General features: G+C 42.2%; 2 protein-coding genes across 5 annotated transcripts in view; one reads left to right on the top strand and one right to left on the bottom strand.

The window, feature by feature from the left end:
- The first annotated feature begins 1,161 nt into the window (after positions 1–1,161).
- On the top strand, positions 1,162–9,822 carry LOC113159375 (kinesin-like protein KIF2A). The gene is made up of 21 exons (XM_026356024.1): positions 1,162–1,282; positions 2,202–2,296; positions 2,930–3,049; positions 3,225–3,279; positions 3,375–3,494; positions 4,397–4,497; positions 4,671–4,766; positions 5,144–5,198; positions 5,474–5,636; positions 5,712–5,802; positions 5,882–5,945; positions 6,035–6,126; positions 6,328–6,470; positions 6,568–6,772; positions 7,106–7,216; positions 7,291–7,358; positions 7,476–7,565; positions 7,777–7,921; positions 8,059–8,160; positions 8,341–8,476; positions 9,081–9,822. Exons 1-21 carry the CDS (start codon positions 1,222–1,224, stop codon positions 9,164–9,166), a joined length of 2,199 nt encoding a protein of 732 aa, XP_026211809.1. The 5' UTR covers positions 1,162–1,221; the 3' UTR covers positions 9,167–9,822.
- Positions 9,287–23,501, bottom strand: part of LOC113159374 (membrane-associated phosphatidylinositol transfer protein 2-like) — a 36,217-nt gene continuing 22,002 nt past the window's right edge. The window contains exons 6-27 of one of the 4 annotated variants that reach the window (XM_026356022.1): positions 22,753–23,100; positions 22,169–22,264; positions 21,974–22,078; positions 21,814–21,878; positions 21,489–21,579; positions 21,047–21,200; positions 20,765–20,954; positions 20,547–20,666; positions 20,171–20,382; positions 19,627–19,802; positions 19,337–19,507; positions 19,084–19,224; positions 18,763–18,924; positions 17,844–17,992; positions 17,613–17,729; positions 17,228–17,344; positions 16,991–17,139; positions 16,733–16,882; positions 16,440–16,623; positions 16,233–16,361; positions 15,966–16,059; positions 9,287–9,359 (exon numbers count right to left, since the gene is read on the bottom strand). In XM_026356022.1, the coding sequence (XP_026211807.1) occupies positions 9,307–9,359; positions 15,966–16,059; positions 16,233–16,361; positions 16,440–16,623; positions 16,733–16,882; positions 16,991–17,139; positions 17,228–17,344; positions 17,613–17,729; positions 17,844–17,992; positions 18,763–18,924; positions 19,084–19,224; positions 19,337–19,507; positions 19,627–19,802; positions 20,171–20,382; positions 20,547–20,666; positions 20,765–20,954; positions 21,047–21,200; positions 21,489–21,579; positions 21,814–21,878; positions 21,974–22,078; positions 22,169–22,264; positions 22,753–23,100 (3,173 nt within the window). In that variant the 3' untranslated portion in view covers positions 9,287–9,306. Of the gene's footprint in view, positions 9,360–11,280; positions 16,060–16,232; positions 16,362–16,439; positions 16,624–16,732; positions 16,883–16,990; positions 17,140–17,227; positions 17,345–17,612; positions 17,730–17,843; positions 17,993–18,408; positions 18,661–18,762; positions 18,925–19,083; positions 19,225–19,336; positions 19,508–19,626; positions 19,803–20,170; positions 20,383–20,546; positions 20,667–20,764; positions 20,955–21,046; positions 21,201–21,488; positions 21,580–21,813; positions 21,879–21,973; positions 22,079–22,168; positions 22,265–22,752; positions 23,101–23,501 lie in introns of those variants that run through there. The other 3 variants (XR_003298619.1, XM_026356023.1, XM_026356021.1) reach the window with 3 other exon arrangements.

The raw sequence follows: 23,501 nt of genomic DNA, 5'->3' as shown, positions 1-23,501 counted from the left end.
TGACCAAGATTCAGTGCCAGTCACTGTCTCTGTTGGCTCTGTAACTGGTCTGTGCTGCCATCCTGTGTTAAATGATGGGAATTTACCAACAACTGCCCTCACTGTTATTTTCCAACATGTTGTATCTAACTAAACCATTACTCCACTACTGTATTCCTTCTGCTTCTGTATATTTCCATTTTAAGACTTGAGTTTAGGTCGTGTCTTTACACCCACTCTAGATTGTCAGCCAAAAAAACAACAATGCCTCTTCAATCTCAGTGTCAGACGGAGGAAATGACAAAACAGCTTGTGTTCATCATAGACAGGAGGGTGCAAAACCAGAGACAACCACTTGTTAAAGGTGTGTGTCTGGTGGTTCACAGTGTCAAATGCAACAGACGGGCCTCAGGCTTGTATCACCACAAGCAGTGACAACTAAGTCAAGGTGTTTGCTTTGAAATCAGACTGATTTGGGGTGTAGTAGGGTGTACTTTAAAAGATAAGCAAACGGGTGACTAAAAACAGCACTTAAAAAGAAAGGCAAGCTGGCATGCTTTCTTTAAAATTAACTAATAGGACATAACATTTACCCAGGTAATGCAAGGATATGTAGGATCGTTTTGCTGAACTGAGCCTGAGACTGTACTGCATTTGTTTTGTACTTGCCTTTTTTTTTTTTTTTTTTTGGGAAAGATGTAGAGAGTTTTATTTCAAATCAAACTGGACGTGTTGTAAGAATCGAGGTTAGAGATCAGTCAATCAATCAGTATGTCACATTTTAAACATTGTACTTTTGATGGGCAAATTTCATATACACAAAGCTAATTTCTCAAAACGTCTTCCAAATATAAATATCTTTTTTGTATGAGCAAAATATAAATCTCGGTTCTTTAGGACAAATAAACAAAAAGTGTATACACAGTGAGGAATATTATGATTAATCTGATTTCTGTATCCACTGATTATAAGTAATTTGTGTTTTTGCCTTATTTTAAAATAACTACAACATTTATAATACTGACTTGCTATTTCTTTTTACTTTTTATTAAAAAATGAATTTATAGATAAAACATTTGACAGAAGATGTGCTGAGAGCGATACCACCCGCGCATGCGCAGCGGCTGCGTCTCCTCTCCTGCGAGTGACCGACAGTGACCTCAGCTTCTGCTGCAGCTTCTCCAGCAACTTGGACCGGATCAGGACGCGCACACCAGATACAAGCATCACACAGAGGGAGCGATGGCCGGGATGTTCGGGAAGATCTTCGTGGGTATTTACGTGGAGATAAAACGGAGCGACGGTACGTTCACCCACCGACACCGCTCTCCATCCGGCGGGTCCGGATGAGAGGAGCTAACGTTACCGTTAGCAAGCTGCTGTATCACCATCATCTTCTCCACAGCCTTTGTGTGTGGTTATCGTGTTAAAGCCTGCAGATTAAGTGTTAAAGCCTGAAAACCTACAGAATCGCCCTTTATTGCCATGCTGCTGTCGACTGTCAGTCAAGTAGGCGCACGCTGGCCGGCTGAGCTGCCAGGCGGGCGGGTCCGTCCACCTGTGCGGATGTCCGACAGTGACTGAAGCGAGAAATGACACATGCACTGCACTACGGTGCCTTTTCTCCTCTTTCCGCTGCATCATGGCCGAAACCCCTCCAGTAAACGACGAGCTGCACGCACCACCCCGCGCTGCATCATCCAGCAGTGGCCTGTGATGGATGGATGGATGCAAAGATGCACACACGGGGCCTCTCCCCTCTCACTGCATCTCATCTCACTTGCACAAATAATAGCGTGTGTTGAAACTCGTTTTTTTTTTTGCTGTACAAAAATGGGTTTTTAATGAGTGACTGGGGGATGAGAATCCAAATAACCTAACAGCCTGCTGCTGGAATAGTGATGCATGCTGTCACAGTCACCTGCTGTAGTGTATAATGGGGGGAAAGTCTTATCATCATCCCTGTGCCACACCCTTTAGCATCTCAGTATCCCTGTTTTAGTGATAAATTGTCATTGAACATAGTAACAATGACATTCTTGCATGGAAATATTTGCAAATGATCCTCTCAGTCAGAGATGCAGCATCTTAGGTTCATGGCTCATTGCATGTGTTAACATCTGCCTGTGATCTACAGCTCAGGCAGCATGTACTAATATATCCTGACGCTGAGCAGGCCAGGCAACTCTTTACATCGTCTCTCTGTATGACTCGCACTGCAGGACGAATACACCAAGCGATGGTCACATCACTGCATGAAGACAATGAGAGCGTGACAGTGGAGTGGATTGAAAACGGGGACACCAAAGGGAAAGAGGTATAGCTGCGCTTTCAGCCACTAACTTTATTATGTAGAGGAATTCACGCATTGCTTTGCCCCTCATTAGTCTTCTATGATGTTGTTAAAGTGCCTGGAGAATAATTTATGTGACTTTACTGGTGAAAAATTGCAAATGAATGTTAAATGTTTATAGTGTTTTTAGATGTTTCTTGTCATGTTTATTTAATCAAATTCATCTTGATTCTTTCAACACTGTCATTGCTAATGACAATGTGAAAGAGGTCGGTGATAGTGATGAACCTAGAGACAATTATCAGCTCAATCTGTAACTCCGCTGGACTTTTTGTTTTTAATAGAGTTGAATCCCACAACTTTAGTGATTGGTTCACTCTCACAGCATCACTTTCATTAACATCACATTGGAGAAGGACTGTTTGCATGTCCAGCACAGAAAGAGGCGATTATAACAACTGATCTGTTTCAGTGTACACACGGGTACGTGATTAAGCTGAGAACCTGTACTTTAATGTGGTCTGATAAACATGGTGCACGGATTCTCTCACAGAGATACAACAGATATGTCATTTTGCTGTTTTTTAGGTTTCTTTGTTCTGTATTAACTTTCATTCTTTTAGACTAATCACTGTTGACACATTCTCTCTGCCTCAGATCGACCTGGAGAGCATCTTCGCCCTAAATCCAGATGTTGCTCCTGATGAGGAGATACCACAAAGTCCTGAGACTCCGCTTCCTCCCTCCAGTGTCGCTAAAACCAGCAAAGTCCCCAAGGTTTGCTCCTCACCAGCTGTTCTTACTTATCAATATCTTGTTTTTTAATTATATTTTTTTGATAATGAAATAATTTCACCCTGTAATTCTGCAGGTGTTCAGTGTTTTTGAACAGAGTCTGTGAAATCAGTTCATATTAATCTCTGTTCATGGTGTTTTTGCTTTTTATTTTCAGACCAAGCGGATTACAGCAATACCAAAGCCTGAGAACGCTCCGCGGGAGAACAGAGGTAGTTTGCTTTGGATGTGTGGACACCCTCGACCCACAATGTAAATCTAAGGAGCTAACTTGATATAGTGAATTGTTGGTCTGTGTGCTCCTCAGCTGCAGCAGTGGGAACCACCCGGGCTCGTCCCAGCCAGCACAGCCAGGCTGCAGAGCCTCCTCCACCCGCCATCACTCCTCAGCCTGCACTCAATCAGGCCCTGATACAGCAGCAGAATGGTAACACATAACCTGTATCTGGGATATTCATTAGTTATCTAGAAGTTATGCTGTTTGTTTTATTCTCTGATGGACTCTGGTCTCTGTTGTTGTTGTCTGGCGGAGAGTGTGTTGGAGAGGCGGAGGCAGTGAGGTCATGCTTCCACACAGCTGTGAGTGAGGGCCTCAAAGGCTCTTTCACAGCTTCTGGACGTGGACTCATACTACAGCGCTTGTTTTAGAGATCTGCTGTGGCTTTTAGAATTAGCATAAATACTGTATGTAAAAATCAGACAAAACACTTAAATCATGTAGAATCACTTAAAAGTCTGGTGTTTCTGTATTTTTATTGTGGACACATCTTATTATTCAGAGTCAAAACATCAGTAAACACTGATAACCTAAACTGTTTACTACAGGTGTGCCATATCATACTTTACCACACCATGGAAACAACGGTATGATTAACTTACAATCCCTAGTGCAAACAAGCCCAGAGTCTTGTCTTGTGAGCGAGAGCAGGGTGTCAGCCTCCAATGACGATTTAGAAATTAAAAAGTAAAGGAACCAGATTACAGAAGCTCACTGGAAAAGAACAAGAGTTATTCTTTGTTAAAATGTTGGAAAACTATAAGTTAGTTATTAATGTTAGTAAGGAAACTGTGTATGTATTTCTATCAGTAGATAACATTTATGCCCTCAGTACATACCAAATAAAAAAGTAATGTTATTATCGTTATTATTGATTAATCTGCAAAATATTACTCACGTCAAATGAAAATCTCACATTTCAAGACAGAAAGAGAAAATAAAGGAAAGTCCATTATCAAAATTGTTCCTAATTCATCTTCTGTAAGTGAGGAAAGCTATGAAGAGCTTGTTATTGTGATTATTTTGATTATTTGGTCGTTTATTTTCTCCAGCACGAAGAAAATCTAACTGCGTGAAGGAAGTGGAGAAACTGCAGGAAAAACGAGAGAAGAGACGTCTTCAGCAGCAAGAGCTGCGAGAGAAGAGAGCGCAGGTGGGGAGCAAAGACACAGGGTTGTCCGTTTATCAAAATCATATCAGAACTCCTGCAGATTGTTTTGCCTTGCATTTGTTTTAATCTGAAAATATTTATTTAGCTGTGGTCAGTGTAGATATTTAAAACTTTATACGTAAAACTTGACACTTTTGTTTTCTGCTCTGCTGCAGGAGGTTGACGTCAATTTACCAAACTATGAAATCATGTGTATGATCAGAGACTTCAGAGCCAGTCTGGACTACAGACCTTTAACCACTAATGATATGGTGAGTCCAGTTTCCAGATTCAGCCTAAGCTACTAAGAAGGATGTGTGACGCTGTTAATGAAGGTTTCCAGATGCAGTAATTAAGTAGAGATGTGAGGACATCTGGTCCTGATCATCAGACATCCACTTGTACATGTTATTGGAGGAGCAGCTTTAAGATATTTATATAGTAGATACGGTAAGTTGCAGACTACATTTACATTACATTTAATTAGAAATAAGGGACGAATCTTTAGCTAAAGCAGTTTAGCTTTTGTTATACTTGAGTTTTAATCAACTAAACATACGTTGAACACCAGAAGTCGATATTTAAAAAACAAACAAAAGTCCTAAATTCACGCGTAAACAACATTTTATCTGCACCTTTTGTTTTGCAGATCGAGGAGCACAGGATATGTGTATGTGTACGTGCACGCCCCCTCAATAAAAAAGGTAAGAGTAGCTTCATCTACAATCTACAGTAGTAGGTGTGGTTGGACAGAGAGCAGTGGTTAATTTGGGGTTTTGGTGGCAAAACAAACCAAATCTGCTCCTCAAGAGTGGGAGTCAGAAACATCTCGAGGACCAAGAAGCCTGAATATTGTTTTTACATCTATACTCGTGTCCAGACAAATATTTTTGTTGCCATTAAATGTGAATAAACTTTTCTAGCATGTTTACACTTGAACAGAGAAACAGAAGATGAGTCTGTTGCTGTGTCTCTTTAGAACTGACGGTGAAGGATTTAGATGTGATCACCATTCCCAGTAAAGACGTGGTGATGGTGCACGAGCCCAAGCAGAAAGTTGACCTGACGCGCTACTTGGAGAACCAAACCTTCCGGTTTGACTACGCCTTTGATGAAAACTCCACCAATGAAATGGTGTACAGGTGATTATTATTTTTTTAATCTATCATCACTGAACAAAAATCAGTGACGTGTTGCTAACAACCGTCTCTTCACAGGTTCACTGCTCAGCCGCTGGTGGAGACGATTTTTGAGAGGGGAATGGCGACCTGCTTCGCATATGGTCAGACAGGAAGTGGGAAAACACACGTGAGTGGTTTGATTTTACCTAAAGAAGAGTTTATGTTTTTAATGCTGGAGTCCTGTCACAACTCCTATTTCCCTTTAGACGATGGGAGGAGACTTTTCAGGAAAGAACCAGGACTGCTCTAAAGGGATCTATGCGCTGTCTGGTGAGTTTCCCCTTATACTTTATCTTCACTGCTGCTTACTCTGACTGAGTAAGTCTGACTCAGCTTTTTCTTTCTCTTTCTTTGTGCAGCCAGAGATGTTTTCTTAATGTTAAAGAAGCCAAATTACAAGAAGCTGGATCTGCAAGTGTTTGCCACATTTTTTGAGATTTATAGCGGGAAGGCAAGTGACCTTTTACTTTATTCAATACTTCATATCTGCAGCTTATATTTTTCACGTATTTGAGTTGAGATTTAACTACTTGACTGAGCTCCAAAGGTGTTCTGATGACCCAGAAAGAAGCATTATAGAATCCCCGATAGGTGCAGTGAAGCTGTACAGACACGAGGTGAAATACTGAACCAGTTTGTTTTTGCATCAAAGGTGTTTGACCTACTAAACCGCAAAGCTAAGTTACGGGTCCTGGAGGACGGGAAGCAGCAGGTGCAGGTGGTGGGGCTGCAGGAGAGAGAGGTGAAGTGCACCGAGGACGTCCTCAAACTTATCGAAGTGGGAAACAGTTGCAGGTAAACATAAGAGAACATCATTGTTTAGATACAGTATTAGCTAAATGAATGTTGTATGTTCCTAAATATGAAGGTTGTTTTTCTGTGTCTCTCTCAGGACTTCTGGTCAGACCTCAGCAAACGCTCACTCTTCCCGGAGCCACGCTGTGTTTCAAATCATTCTGCGTCGACGGGGGAAGATGCATGGAAAGTTTTCCCTAATTGACCTGGCGGGGAACGAGAGAGGGGCAGACACATCCAGTGCCGACCGTCAGACTCGTCTCGAAGGAGCCGAGATCAACAAGAGCCTGCTGGCATTAAAGGTCAGTATCCTGTGCATCAGCAGCTTTATGTAAAGGTTTCTTTTTCCATAAAAGCAGCACCGGATACCTGCATTAGAGTTAATCTTGGGTCCATACGGGGTTGAGGAACTGGTCTGGAACCCCAAATTCTGTTCAGTCTCATCAGGTCAAGTAGGGTAGATTTGTTTTGTCCAAGCAAGATCAAAATCCAGAGTGATAATACAGAACAGACAAATGCAGCAGTTTGTCACATTTTAGGATCAAAAAGCTGCAGATGTATAGTGTTGTTTATTTACTGTGCTGTGAAGTCAGTGCTCTACACAGCCACTGATGATGTCCCTCTACCCTTTGCAGGAGTGCATTCGAGCCCTGGGCAGAAACAAACCTCACACTCCATTTAGAGCCAGCAAGTTAACCCAGGTGCTGAGGGATTCCTTCATAGGAGAAAACTCCAGAACTTGCATGGTAAGGACACAGCATAACCATGTGATTAACTGTGACAACATGATGAATTGATCTGTTTTTTGTTTGTTTCCCAGATTGCAACCATCTCTCCTGGAATGGCCTCTTGTGAAAACACCTTAAACACGCTGAGATATGCCAACAGGTAGATCAGAATCCTGATGTTTTTTCTCTGTTAGTTTGTTCCTCACTGTAAGTAAGTGGAGAAACTCAGGCTAATTACCACCTCCTGTCTCCTCTTCTGTGTTTCTCTCGTTTCCAGAGTAAAGGAGTTCGGGATAAGTCCCTCAGACATCCCCTTCACTCAGAGCGGAGGCGGCGGGGGTCGCTCTGAGCTCTCCCCTACTTATGAGTACGGTCACTTCACTACATCTCAATTATTCTCTCCAATTTTACCTTTATGTCCATGTCCCACAGTAACACCCATTAAACCCTGACTTATCTTATTGCTCTGTATCACTGAGCTCCATTGTCTGAGCCTTTTTTAAAATATGAAAGTTTATTTCAGATGCTTCGGCTGCAGCTCCAGTATTTTAACTTGCAGCACTGATGTGCATTGACAGGGTCAAGGAGCTCACAGTGGACTCTGCAGCAGTGATGGAGAGCCATCAGGGAGGACACATCAACCAGCTAGAGGTGCTGGAGGCTCAGTGGGGCGTGGGGAGCTCTCCGCAGAGAGACGATCTGAAGCTTCTGTGCGAACAGAACGTAAGATAAACATCCTTCTGTTTAAAGGTCCTTTTAATGCACATCCAGTTGTTTTCTACACAGTGTTTGGATTTCAGGCTGCAGACCTTTTACTGTAAACCACAGTGTCAGTCATGTAAAGTTGTCGTGCTCTTTAGGAGGAAGAGGTTTCCCCGCAGCTCTTCACTTTCCATGAAGCGGTCTCTCAGCTGGTGGAAATGGAGGAGCAGGTTCTGGAGGATCACAGAGTTGTGTTCCAGGTATCACTGATTTGTACAATTTGTAGTGTTTCACAGATTTGAACAGCTGTCTGTGGCGATCACGCTTTACGAAACACTGACATAATTTTCTCATTTAACTGGCAACCAGATAATTTTTATATATCTAAATAGAAAATACATGTATAATCAGGACTTTAACTGCATAATGTGCTTTTACAGGAGTCTATCCGCTGGCTGGAAGATGAGAAGGTGCTTTTAGAAATGACAGAGGAGGTGGACTATGATGTCGAATCATATGCAACTCAACTAGAACAAATCCTGGACCAGAAGATTGACATTCTCACTGAGCTAAGAGGTAAAACTATGGTCCAGTCACCAAACGTTAAGCCCTAAGACATGCACTGATTTACACTCATGTGAGGGCAAATTAACATTGCAGAAGCATCGTCACTTTTACTGTAACGTCAAACTGTACAGAACAGGTTATCATGTTCACACACCTACATATTTATTTAATTAAATTGTAATTAGACTAATCATGCTGCATTTACCAGCACAGACTCAGCTCAACTATGTATTATAAATCTCCAAACTGTAAAAACCCTGTTACTACACACTGTTGATGAAACACTGCTGCACAACAAAGCAGCTAAGGTCAGTTCTGGACCAACTAGACGTACATGCATGACGTCATGTCAGAGGATCCCCAGAGGCTCTCACTAGATCATCTATGAGCCAAAATAAAATGAGGTAATGCCGGCTTAAGTAAAGGATCTGAATCCTTCTGCAGCTGGTGTTGAAATGACAAAAAGCCATGATGTTAACAAACAGGCAGATGAACGCAGCAGTGTTGCAGATATCATTCCTAAACGGGGCTTTAGACTGTTAATGGAATAATAAAACAAGTCTTCGTTTCCTGTTCATTTAATTGACCACCACTGATTTCTCTTCTCTTTCAGATAAAGTCAAGTCTTTCCGCTGTACACTCCAGGAAGAGGAACAAGCTAGCAAACAAATAACCCCCAAGCGGCCTCGTGCACTTTAAGCACAAATAAAAAAATGAGATTTCACTGATAATGTTGACTGAAGTGACAGTCTGTCTTTTAGGAGGTCACTCATGATGAAAGAGCTGATTCAGCTCAGCTGTGATTTTATGACTTACTGTCTCTGTACTCGTCTCCCTGCTCAAACTCTCTGCTGTACAGGCTGCCATCGCGTCCCGTCATCCATCCGTCCATCTGTAAAACCAAAGAGCAGACAGTCTTTGCTCTCCCTCCTACCATGAAGTGTATTTACAAGATTTCTGTATGTGTGATGAGTCACAAGTGCTTCATTTTGAACTACAACAACAAAAAAAGGTGAATAAATGAATTTTTTATAGAGTTGATATAGCTTATCACCAGTATGGCCAATTTTATAAACAGCTGTTGCCATTTTGTGCAATATTTGGGGGATTTTCTTCCTGTTCTTCCTCTCGTTTCAGCTCAGAGGTGAACAGGACATGTCCAGTTTGTGTGTAAAATGAGCCACTGTGTGTTCCTGTTGGTACTGTATGTGAAACAGGTTGGACTGGGACACAATAAAACAAAGAACTAACCATACATTACATTCATTGACCTATTGAGGGCACTATAATCAAAGAGAAAGGAGAGAGTGTCCAATACAGTTATTACAACAACAGATGACTTTTCATTTGCCATAATAAAGAAATGCTACTTCTTGTTACTGTACATGTTTTTTCTTAATTATTTACTTTTATTTATTCTGTGAACGCTCACTGACATGTTAGATTTGTTTTTAACAGTTTTATGGTGGGTTATGTACCCGATTCTTGGACTACACTTGTATCATACTTGTGTCTCCACACTAGTTTAAAAATTGAACTACAGTCATGAGTCGATTAGCCTAGCTTGGCATAAAGAATGGTAACAAGGAAAACAGCTAGCACTATCCAAAAGTAGCAAAATCCACCTACCATAGGTCAACAATTACCTTTATCATTAAAATTACCATTTATATAGGGTGTATAAAAAACAAAAGGAGACACTTTGGGACTGTGGCTACTCTACCAAGACGTGGACGGCTAGTCAAAATAACCCCAAGAGCACAACAAACACTCATTAATGAGGTAAAGACGCAACTCTGAGTGACAGACAAAGATTTGAAGGCATCATTGGAACTGGTTAACATCTGTGTTCATGAGTCTACAGTAGGTAAAACATTGAACACGCAGGGTGTCTATGGGAGGACACCATGAAGGAAGCTGCTGCTTACTAAAAAGTGAAATTAAAACTAAATTACTGCGGCCTGAAGTTTGCCAAAGAGCACATTGACACTGCACAGCAGTATTGACAAAATGTTTTTCGACTGATGAAACTAAGATTAAACTATTTGGAGAGAACTCACAGCTCTACATCTGGTGTAAAAAGGTCACTACATATCATCATGAAAACATCATCCCAACAGTGAAGTATGGGGGAGGAAACATCATGATCTGGGGCTGCTTTGCTGCATCAGGGCCTGGCCAGCTTGCAGTGATTGACAACAAAATGGCTTCAGAAAAACTAAACCCTCATCTTGGATGGGCCAAGTCAGAGCCCAGACCTCAACCCAGTAGAGCTGCACATTATCTTTGTTAATACTCTTAACTGAGATGAAGAATAGATCCCATTTTGTGACAAAGTAATGCAGAAAACAATCAAATTTCAAAAGGTTCACATATTTTTTTGCCACTGTATGTACTGGTTAAAATCATGTTGTGTAATTAAGACCACTTTAGGAGTACTGACAGGAGTATTTTAAATTTTCACAGGCTATCCATTTCTCTTGAGTTGATATGATGAGCTAGGCTAACTAGCTGCTGGATGCAGCTTTATGTTTAATCAGATATGAGTGTGGTATCGATCTTTTAATCTAATTCTTGATTATTACCAAGAATTGAGAATAATCAAGAAAAGGATAACTTGTACATTTCTCAAAATGCCCAAATAATCCACTTATAGACTACTTATGTATTTGAAAGTGGTCCCACAATGTTTTATTGTTGGTGTTAATTACTAAAACTAACTCCTTATCCAGAAGTGTCAATAATAGTGACCATTTCAAATATAGTTGTATATATACAAGTAATTAAACAGTGAGGACATAGCGGACAACGTAACTGTTTTATTAATGTTAAGCATGATTAAGTAGTTCCAATCTGGCTGAATGACGTCATGCAACAGCTTGTTAAACAAAGCTACTTCGTTATGGGGTTTCACTTTTTCATGCACCAACTGCTGACTGAAAAAAAAGAAAGGAAAACAGTACCGAGTTATATTTCAAAGGTTTTGTAAAACACTCCAGTTTGAAAAATAGGTACAGCAAGTCCTATAAAATGCTCAGCAGTTGTAAAGAGACAGCAGAGGTCGACAGTAACTTGAATACAAATGTTTTCACGACGTGTGAAACACGACTGCAGGTGGTGTTTGTGATTTCAGACTGAATTAACATGTACAGTATTGTAGCAAATTGTGCATCTGCGGTGATCGTGGTTATTTTGCCTGACTGTAATTAGAATAATATTGCACTGGTAAAAATAAAAAAACCCTTCCTGTCTTGGTCCATAGCCTTAATGACCAGCAAATCGACAAATAAAATGCTACATATTTCAAATATATTTCACCTGAAATTTCATGATCTTTATGTAAATAAATAACTCTCAACCATATAAGTCCTACATATACATCTTTACAGTATGTACACTGACACATCTATGACTCCTGAACAGACTCAGGATCCAAATGAAGAGACATTCAACTCATCAGCCAAACGGCTAAAGGGGAACAATATGTTTGCATCCAAAAACCTGCTCCCCCCCCCCACAGCACAACAGAAACTGAATGCAAAGATAAACTTGCAAAATAGCTTATTGTCCATGATTTCAGCAACAGCCCAAGTACAAGCTTTGTGTTTCTCATTTGTCTTTCTTATACATTAGATTCAAATGGTGCAGTCTTCCCCCAAAACCCAAGTAAAAATTCAGCCTTAATGCTTTCAGTACACATATCCCCATCTCGTTATAATAAAAGGTTCAATAGACTCTAAATCAGGGGTTTTCAAACCATTAGACATGAGGCAAAGATACAGAATGAGGTGAAAAGGGACAGACACAATATCAAAAACAAAAATTATCATAACCTTCCTAGGAGTCATAACTCAGTCAACCTATACATAACACACTTAGAGTTTGAGAATCATTATCTTCAATGTTCATCACATGTAAACATCCATAAAATGTTCATTTCCATCAACAAATCATGTAAGAGATGCTACTTAAAAATTCAGAATTTGCTTAAGAATCAACACATTTTAAAGTATTCTTTTAGTTTTAAACTAAAGCTAGTTCAGTTCACTTTAATTGGTGCAAATTTGCTAAAATGTAAACAAAGACTTAAAAAAAGAGGCCTTAACTTGTAACTCACTGCCCAACTCACTGACTCCATGACTAACATATTATGCCTTCAGTTCACTTTTCCCAAAGCATTATGGGAGATGTAGTTTCAATTCATAAATCATTATTTATCTTCTAAATAATGTAATATGAAGAGCAATTATATGAGAATATACAGGCAGGAAGATGTGTCATTGTCAGACATTGTCAGAAAACCCCTGATCTAAACACTTCTCTATCTACTGTTTGGCACATTTACTTTACATTATTTTCATATCCTAACAAAATGTACAGATGTGTGCTTACCTGCACAAACCTTATACCTGAAACAAATGTGTCATGCACTACAGAGGTGTTCATGTGTAGCAACATGAGATGGTAACTACAGTATTTTTCCACCATAAACTAGTGCAAAAAACAACAATGAGGTTACAAAGTTGATTAACTACAGTATTAAAGAAAGAATTTGGCTTTTGTGGTGGATTGAAGACATCACACAGAGTGCAAACAGAGACACTCTGGTGTAGTTTGGAAGCTGGGCGTAAAACTACAGCATTGTAAAATTAAGTGAACAAGAGGTATAATCACTCCAAACATCTTTACTCTAAAAGCTTTCGTGGGTTTAAATTCATAATTGTCAAGTCTGTCTTAAAACAAGTGCCCATTTAAACTCTGAACCAGTTTGTGCCACCTCTTTCTACTGTTCCTGCTGACTGTAATGGCTCCTTCCTAATGCACTTTCAATCTAAGTGATGGGGAAACAAAATAGGTCCTAGAATTAAGTCATGGGGAACACCACAGGAGATAAAAGATATAACCTGTGCTTATGATTTAAATCATTTTAAGCTCTTACTCTCAATGCATTATGAGATGAAACACAAGTATAAACACTTCCAGGGTCTAGAGACAATGTGATATACCAAGACCAAAATGTTTTTTTAAATTTGCTTCTCCTAAAGTTTTATGTACATGTATTTGAACAAAACAAGGCTGTGTTGTCCCGTTACTTACACTGGGAGTGCATTAGAAAGCCATTTTTAACAGTCAGTATGAATGGAAAGAAGCAACAACAGCTTCATTGTTCATAAGGACACCTGGCTATTATTGTAGACAGCTTGCAGGCCTGTCCTTTGATGAGTGAAGGTGACATCAGCAGTAGAAAATCAGACTGTTTGTGCACATAGGTTGTGTATTTGGATTGGAGATGCGAGGTGCCTTTTGCATGAAAATACACAGTTCAGTAAAATGATGTTTGCTCTAATGAGGTTGCCGATAACTTCTCCCCACCTACATATTCACTACTAAAAGGATCAATCCAGTCTTTTCCACGTTCATGCGGAATCACATCTGGCCATTCTTCAGTGCATTTGTTAAAAATACTGAATGTTTCTGAGGACGTGGAAATCCTGCCCTTGTCCCTGCGAGTGTCCAGCCTTACATAAAATAGGCTCATCAGCAGAAACACCAGGTCCATCCTCCTACAAGCAAGAAGAACAAAAACTCCGGGGAACGCTCTCCCATCAGCAGCAGCACATGTGGGAAACAGAAAACCACCAACAGGTGGATCAGAGGTATTGCAAGCAGATGAATCTATAAAGGGATTGTTGCTGTGGACTGTACAGAGTTCAGTTGTTGCTTAAATGCTGCATGCCCTATTTTCTGCTTTCTGTTCCATTTGTGGACTATGTTGTTGGATATTAAGGCCTTGGACTGAAAGAGATAATGCTGCAGAGTCTTACATGTGTTAGAATGAAAACTGGAGAAGGAATTTGAGTATTTGAATAAGTAGAACGTACTTATTCAAGTATTTCAGTAAGTATAGTTTATATACTGTACATACGTTTAAAAATAAGTATATTATATATACTTTGAATAAGTAGCACATCATTGATGAACACAACTTTTCTAAGACAAGACAAAGCTCCTTCTCCGATATATGACACTGTTTCAAATCCAGCTGTTACAGGTCAACAGAATCATTATTAATTCAGTAATATTTATCTCCGGAGACACTTTTTGTTTTGTGTGATCAGGTTTAGAGATATCAATCTGTGTCTCTACTCTAATACAACAGAGGTGAATAGATTCTGTTCATGGTGATCATTGAACAATGACAATTCAATCTGCAGTAATAAATATGTGTGTACAAATGAGCCAAATGACCACGTTAGTTTTCTTATTTATGTAACAACTTTTCCTCCTAAATTAACATGTTCTTTTTTCCAAAAGATAAATTTGCAGGTAGGTTTCAGTTTTGTCTGAAACGTCTTTTCAAATTTCCCTAAAATTGCAGCAGTTGCCGACCCTTTTATAACCCCACTGTGTAGTTTGTATGGTCTCGGCCATGTTAAATTTTTATTTCGCAGTGTAATGTGTTTAGCTGGAGGTGATAACATGTCAATGATGTGTCTGCAGTATTTCATGCTGTCACTGTGTGGCCAAACACTATCACCAATACTTAGGGACTATTTCTATTCTACTTGTTCTTCTGCAGAAAATACGCCCCAATCAAAATCCCATTCTCCTCTGCTGTATTAGGGTGGAGGCAGAAATGCTAGAGACAGAGTTGTATGCATTTGTAGGTAAATGTGAAAATGTGTTGTGAAGAATTTCTTTTGTGGTGTATTTTTGATATTTCTCTACTTATTTTCAGTCTTTGCTGCGCAGTGTTGTGTTTGAAGCGTGCCGTTGAGCTGACGGTTTTCATCATGACTTCCGAACCCGTGCTCGACTGTGTGAAGATGAATCTTGCTCTGCAGTTTGTCCTGAGCTCATGCGTGTGAATGTGTGGATGATGTGTTGTATATGTGTGTGTTTGGGAATGGGAGGGGTTCCCATCATACCAGATTAGTTTAAGGCTTACAACATTTCATTTCATCCTTCCTCGTCCTTTTTAGAATTAGTGATGTATCCTAGAAAAGTGTTACTGTAAAAGAGTCATGCTACAGAACTGTCTTTTGTTCACTGGATCCCACTTGGCCTGAGTCCACTCCCCCTGCATGGATCCTTCTTTATACTTCCCCCTAATTTCTTAAACACAAACCCTGCCTCCACTTCTTCTCCTTCACCCTTTACCTTCCAGTCCAGAGATCATGGTGGCTCAGACCAGGTCCTTCACTAATACCATAGCTCTATATCAACCCTTATTTAAGGCCTGCACTCCCCTCCTTGGTGCTCCCGCTGCGGCCCCAGCACCCAGCAGCTATACTCATACTCCTCTGGGTTGCTGCAGAGTGACCGACTCGTTCTCGCTCCATGTCGCACTGGCTCAGCGTGCGCTCAGGCCGTCCCGGCTGGTTGGAGGAGCCGGTCCCGGCCCCTCCAGGCTGCTGGGATGAGATGGTGCGAAACAAGTGGTTGCGTTTGCGGAGGAAGTCTCCTCCTGTTGCACCCAGAGCAAAGCTGCCCTTACGGAGGACCATGCGGGTGCTGGCGGACTTGGCAGGATGAGACCGCTGGTTGTACTCCAGCTGGGACAGGTGGGAAGCATAGCCATCTGGGATGAACTGGAAGTAAAACACAATCAATTAGTTTGGGTGCATCAAGCCTTATGCTAGAAAACCTGTGCCATAGCTGAGCTCAAACACCAAACAGATTTTGAGGCCTACTGAAAACAGCTGACGAAACTGCAAAACAAGTTTTACAATTTAATTGCATTGAAACATGAAATATTTTTCACCTGGCACTGGTTTTGCATTTTCTTCGTGGGCCTTCCCACGATGTAGATATGGGACGGAGGCAGGCCGATAGACGTGTACACTGAGATGTCTTTAGTGGAGCCGTAAGCAGCAAAGATCCTCATATGGGCCTAATAAAGGAGAAGTGTCAGGTTTTAAAGGCTTCAGTGATTCTGTTTCTATTTTACCTCAACCGCTGGCATTCTTACCTCGCCGAGGAGGGATTTGAGGAAGTTGGCCTTGTGTCGGAGCGGGTCGTGAACCAGCCCGTCACAAAACGAGACAATGCCGTGAGGAAAGTTATGCTGCGAGAGCCACGCCACCACACGCTGCTTCTGCATGTCAGGACGTCCTGTTACGTATACTATCAAATACCCCAAGTCCTGCCAGTACCTGCAAAATATACAAACTATTAAAAGTGTATAAGTAACAACCTATAATAATCACTAGTATTTGTATATTACTCCAGAATCACTCCAGAGAGTTGGAGTATGATCCTTACCTCACTACGTCCACAGCTCCAGCTCGAACCTTGGGGTCACTGCCCATTATGGACACGCTGGCAGCAAATGACCCGTCAATACTGAATACCACAAACTCTGTTCCCCGTGGTACGATAGTAAGATAGCTGTCTGCAAATGTGTGGTCGCCCCTGGTAGAGAGAAACATGGAGATATGAAGAGAGAGCAGCTGTAACAGGACAAAGCCAATTCTCTCTGGGATTAAATAAATTGAATTATAAACTGCAGGTTTAACATACCTGACCACCATTTTGACAGGATACACCCCGATACCAAGCCTTTTGTTCTCAGGTATATTGTAAGAGACACGACCGCTGCTGTTGGTGAGTTCTGTGTCAAAGTAAACCCATTCTCCAGAGGGAGGCTGAGTCATGATGTGGATGTCAATCTGAAGGCAAAAAAAAATAAAAAAATGCTTTAATGACGCGGTGGCTGACGTGATTTTATTAGTTCATCACAGGTGAATGTGTCGTTACCTTCTCTCCAGTAAGAGTGACCATGTCCAGGGGGCCGTACATGAAACGTCCCGTCACCGCCTGGGCTCCGTCCTCCGTGAACACAGCGTCATTCACACGGTGATTAGCTGTCACGTTCTGACACACAGGATACGACAAAACAGGAAGTCAGATCAGATTTTTCAGAACATGACTAATTGTCTTTTCTCAAATTTACTTTTTTATTTCAACTTCTTCTGTCTTACAAAGTAAACTTTTATTATTATTATGTTTACTTAGAGTAAAGTATTTTAACTAAAATTACAGCTTGAATATAAATGATTTTTTATTTACAGTGTGAAACACAACTAAATAGGAAGCAGTTAAAAATATGTTATTGTATGTCGAGAGCAAAGAGAGCTCTTACTCTGATTTTAACATGAGTCCTCTTGCGTAGCCACTTTTCTCGAGGTTTGGACGGCGTGAACTCAGACACTTCTTTACCATCCAGCTCCAAAATACTGGAGTTCTCATGTCTCATCACCTGCAAAGAAAATTACTTTCAAATAAATACCCAAGATCAATTTTTACATACTGGACAGGACATTAATTGTGCAGTCATTGCACACAAAAGATAAGAAAGACTCCTGCTGTGTACCTGTCTGAGCAGGAAAGACACGACATCTGTAGACTCCCAGTAGGAGGCATGGAAGAGATGAGGCAGAGCCACTGTTGGAAATGCTGTCAGAGCGTCAGGACAGTAAAGAGCATAGTCCATCCTCTTACTGCCCCACCACCGAGAAGCAACTACAACAGGGAGGGAACGAGGACAAAGAGACAAACACCGAGTTTAGTAAGCATCTACTGTTGTAATTTATTGGTTTCCACTGCTCATGTACGCACAAACAGTTCAGGATGATCATCAACCGGAGGAAGTGACACGAGGCACTAGACTAGAAGGCACTGCAAACTCCAAACTACAAATCAATACAGTTAAGAAACACACAAGAGAAAAGTTCAGAGTCTATGAGAAACTTGTCCCAGTAGTTTTGTAAATAAAGCCCAGAAGTGGTTCTCATGAAACTGAACCGAAGGATTACAGGTCTCTGAAGTGGTTCCACCACTGAAGGACTATGTGAAAGAGGAAGATCCCAAAGGAGGAAGGAAAAATCTGGAGACTAGCATCCTTCCCTCATGTCCTCTTACTACAACTCCCAGTGTACCTTGCTCTATGTTCTTCAGTGCCCCAAATGACGGGGGGATCGAGCTGATGTCAGAGGTGACATCTGTGAGGTCAGAGGTCATGTTAGAGCTAACGTCCGAGCTCTGCTCAGACTCCACACCGTTGGGTCTCGGGAACACCTGACGGGTTTTTTTGCGCAACCGAGGTGACGAGTTGTGAGAAGCAAATTTATGGTAGGGTAGAACCAGCTGGTATAGCAGCCTGGGCCTTTTACTCAGGCTGAGTCTGTGAGCTGAGGGGCACGTTTGGAGGGAGGAAATGACAACGTCAACAAATGAATCATCAGCTTGAAAACAGGTCACACACTTAGGCTAGAGGTTAGAGGTTAACTTACTCGTGGCGATGTTGGAGGCAGTGTAAGAGTCGGCTAAGCCCGACACCTGACTGGCTAAGCTGGCCTCACTGGCCCTGCGATTGCAGCGAAGGTGAGGGACCCCTGGTGATGTGGACGAGGGGTACTGGCCATCGACTAAACTATGTGAGTGAAGAGGATCCGCTGTGGAGACAGAAGGGAGTCAAATTCTTTAATGACAACAGGGAAAAGGAAGGATGAAGAATAAAACCTGCAATAACTAACACATCTGGACTAAAGACAGAACAGGATTAAATCAGGTGAAACAAAAGAGGAAGAGAGAAGCAGCTGACAGATACACACTGTCCATGTGGAGCTGCGAGGTCTGTGTGTTGAGGACGGGCACAGGGATCGAGGTCTCGCTGACGGTGTTTTCCAGGCAGCGGTGGGAGACTCCACCGCCAGACTCCAACAGAAGCTGAGGGTTACTCTGCATGGTATCAACTAGGCAGAAGAAAGAGACATAAGCCTGGATGACTCATGAACAGCAAAAACTCAAGCATATGTGCTGCAGAAACATGAATTATGATCAGGATACGTGAGTGTTGGGACTCACCCAAGAGAGCTGAGAGTCCATCACCCAGAGGAAAGCGCTGGTAGCGGGGGACACTAAAAGGAGGCAGCAGGTGGAACCTCTTCTCCAGGAGAGGCTCGAGGCGCGAGGCCGAGGGGTCGGCTGGATGAAATAGGTTGTAGACCTGCTGACAGGCTGGACGCAGAGCCGATACTGCAGCACGGAAAAAGAGACAACAGACGGAGAATGAGACGGGTGTACAGGGCAAAAGGAAAATTATCAGAGAATAAACCAGAATGAAGCTGCAGAAGCAGGGAGAAAAGCTTCCTCACCATCTAACGAGGGCACCACAGTCTTCCTCAGTGCGAGCACCAGCCCCAGGGGAGAGCCGAAGACGAAGAAGTCCGTCACCTCAAAGTCGAACTTTCCCAATGAGCCTCCCTCCAACATGGTGCTGTTGCTGGAGCGTCGTGATCCGGGCTCCCCGTGGAGCACGCTGGAGTGAAGACTGCACAGATGAATCAAACAAACAGAAACATCAAGCTACATCTACAGGCAGATGTTTTTTGTGCTGCTATCAGAAGGAATGAGTGAGTTCCACGATGAATGTCGACATCTAATCACCTAGTTGGTATTTTCTGAATCACACAAACTCAGTTCTGCAGGTTTCTGTGGTCATGTGGCCAACGTGGGGGCCACCTTACGTCCTGCACCTAACTTTACAGACACAGAGTCTTAGGGTCAGTTTCCTGGACCCATTAGATGATAGAAATGCTGCAAGTCCTCTCAAGATGAACCCAGATCAGTGTTTCAGAGTTTGGATACGATCATTCCTATACATACAAACAGCTGACATCATCAGGACTCTGACCTCACCTGGACAGGAAGGCCTGGTGGTGCTTGATGGTGTCTAGCTCGTACGTCGACGAGTCGCTGCGCTTTCGTGGAAGCTGTTTCTTTGGGTCGTCGGGACCTGAGCAGCGAGGAATGTCGATGTTGCTGCGACTGAGATGCCGACTTCTTTCGAGGGACGGAGAGGAAGGAGACACGCTGTTTATGACGATACCTGGAGAGAGAAGGTCTGTGTCCTGAGAGAAGAGAACAAAAAGAACAGGGTCAGACTTGATATGTAAAAATATTTAGAGTCAATCACCACTTTGTTCCGGACTGAAACATCTCATCTAGACTGTGGTGTTCCTCCATCTCCAATGACATCCACATTAAATTCCCCTCTGAGTGTTGAGACTGGTACCTGTACACTGATGGCACTCCCGCGTCTGCTGCTGTTTTGGCTTTCTGACACGGTCACAGAGCTGCTGCACAGAGCATCAAATCCCAGGATACCTCCAACACAGTCCCCGATAACACACACCTGCATTAGAAACATGAATCCACACAAACAAATCAGCTCAATCTGAACATGCATCACCTTAAATCTGTGGACGTATGCTCCTTTAAACGAACACCGACCTGCCCGTTAAATGATGCTCCTTCTAAAGACTTGATGAAGTCACTGTACACCTGATTGGCTCGTAGGATGACCGTTGCCACTGCGTCTTGATATTGAGGTGCAGAAGTAGCCAGAAGAGGAAGAGCAGCCAGCGGGATGTGGTCCTGACTGCTCGACAGGCAGCCCTCATCATAGCTGTAGGGGCTTAGACTGCAGAGCAGAAAGGACACCTGTGTTTAGTGTCTGTTGTGCAGACATTACAGCAGATTAAACGCTGTTGAATACTCAAGAGAATCTCTCACTTGGAGACCAGGGAGAATGCGTCGACACACACAGCGGGACAGGGGACCATCCGGATGGCGATGCGGCCCAGCGCTGTAGGATAATGGACCCTCATCACGGTCTCAAAAGCCCCATTCAGTGTGTTTACATCTGCCTGTTTGCTGTTCTGTTCACCTGCAGCCAAACAAAAGCAGAATATGACCCTAGATCAATGTTTCTAAGTAATGATTTATCCGAAACAGGTAAAATTACCACAGATTACCTGACAATAAACCACAGTTTATATGGTAGAGGTGTTTGTTTCCTTCCTCCTGTTATTCATCTTGAATTCTCCTTCATTACTGAATCTATTAAGTTACCTTTAGCTCCCAGAACTTGAGTATTTTTCACATAAACTATGAATTGATTACATAAAGACATGCTTCATGATGAAGATGTTGCAGCATGCAGTTGCTGTCGTACCAGAGCCGGTGTCCAGAATGTTTCCTCCGTGCAGGACCAGAACCAGGACGTGGATTTTGGACGGCTGGAGACACTGCTGAGACGAACACTCCTGCATGAGGAATAACACAGTGTAAATGGGGAAAGTCATTATCTTCTAACTTCTGAGGAAATAAAACTCAGCTGACGCCAACAGTGGGGAGAGGAACCTCATTTCACTACACTAGCAGATGACTGAAAGTTAATTTAGCAGGACAAGTATTATCTACAAGCTATTAATGGTAATTACAGGCGTTGGTAAGAGATGAAATTGGAAAATGATGAGAAAACAGTGAAGAAGCTGTACCTCCATCTGCGTCTCCTCGTTAGGCATCACCGCAAACTCCCCGCCCAACTCCTGATACAAAGCTCCTGTAAATACAGAACTCGTTCACTCATGATTCTTAAAGAAAACATCTATGGGTGAGCTTCTGTCTGAAGATGTGGTTGAACTGAAACACACCGACCTTGTGCTTCATCCACCTCTATAGTTTCTATTTTGTCCATCAGATCGTTGGAGCTCCATTTGGTGATCTCCTTGGGAAACATCTCCTCGTTGTCAGAAAAATCCTCTGCAGCACACAGAAAAGCTCAGATATAAAAACCCTGTGGCTAAAGTCACACCAAGGGGAACGTACTGTATTTTATGCATTATAGTTTACCATGTGCATCAAAGAATTCATCATCTGTACTGTCCTCTGAGTCTCGGGCGATGCTCTGCATCCTCCACTCAGAAATGCTCTGATGAGACGGACTACCTGTAAACACCCAAAACACACGAGGCTCTGAGACGTCTCCAGACGACCGATTACTTATAATAATCACATGAAATTAAAGGGGAGGATAGTGATTCTGACTGTGTTTACATATCCATGTATGCATGTAAAAGGATTCACACAAGTTTGGGAGAACGTATGATATAAAGTATACTGCATGTTCAATGCAAAGTGACAATTTAGTTTCTGAGATCTGCAAGGACGAAGAAGAAGCAGCATTAAGAGGCAAATAAGAATAATGGGTTCTACAAAGTGGGACTAATGGATCACCTTCACTGGAAACAACAAGGACGCGCTCCTGTTAGAATTTACATAAAATCCAACGTGAAGACAGAAGAGAAATGTGCTGTGATATGTGCCGTTATAAAACATCAACACAAACAGCTCAATAACTCTCATTAATCACAGGAACATTTTCAGTTTGCCTTTTATCTCTCTGTAATTTAAAACAATAAAAACACGATGCTCACCTCCCCTCTTAGACGACCTGTTGGAGGATTTAGAGGATGTTGACCACTGCTTGGTGAGCTCCCCTCGTGACTCCAGTGAGTCCCCCAGCTTCCCTCCTCCTGCTCCTCCTGCTGCCGTCTCTGCAGCCGATCCCACAGCCTCAGCTCCCTGCTCCTGGTCCTGGCTGGCGGAGGAGCCGTTGGTCTCCGCGCCCCCCTCCTCGTTGAGGCTGTACTGGGCCATCTTCTTAGCCAAAGCCAGCTGAGTCTCCAGCTCCAGCTGCCTGATGTCCTCTATGGTCAGGCCGTACCACTCGTCCTGCCAGCACCACGCCTGCCGATGGGCTCGCACCATCACTTTACGAAGCCCTGGAAGCACATTAACAAGAATTTACTGACGTGTGAATTTATTTTAATGAGGAACCCTTTGTTTCCTTGACACAAATCAAAGGATATATCATAAAGGTTTTGTACATTTCTTCCATCGGTGGTCCTTAGTATCACTTTAAAAGGACAAACAGAGGATCGTTTGATTACAATAGCTATTTAAAAAAAGGTTATTTACGTATGAAAATACAATTCACATAAAAAGTCATAAAGCCCGATGCTGTGGATCGTGTCAACGAGACGATCTGTCCCAGGATATTAACTGTTAATCAATGCTTTCCACTTCATTGATTCCACTAATGACAGCTGGTTGTAAAACCCTGAACCTGACAATAAAAGTCTAAAATTAGCAAACAGACAAATAACCAGTGAAAACGAGTTGA

This window comes from Anabas testudineus, chromosome 12 (genome assembly GCF_900324465.2).
Source record: "Anabas testudineus chromosome 12, fAnaTes1.2, whole genome shotgun sequence".
NCBI classification, from domain to species: domain Eukaryota; kingdom Metazoa; phylum Chordata; class Actinopteri; order Anabantiformes; family Anabantidae; genus Anabas; species Anabas testudineus.
The sequence above is the reverse complement of the archived record's forward strand: the minus strand, read 5'-3'. Positions and strand labels throughout refer to the sequence as shown.

What these genes read in the sequence shown, in the direction of transcription:
- LOC113159375 (XM_026356024.1), top strand. Translation starts at nt 1,222, where the DNA reads ATGGCCGGGATGTTCGGGAAGATCTTCGTGGGTATTTACGTGGAGATA. An exon ending in GGAGATAAAACGGAGCGACG is followed by an intron (nt 1,283 to 2,201) that starts GTACGTTCACCC and finishes CTCGCACTGCAG; the next exon opens with GACGAATACACCAAGCGATG. An exon ending in AAACCAGCAAAGTCCCCAAG is followed by an intron (nt 3,050 to 3,224) that starts GTTTGCTCCTCA and finishes TTTTATTTTCAG; the next exon opens with ACCAAGCGGATTACAGCAAT.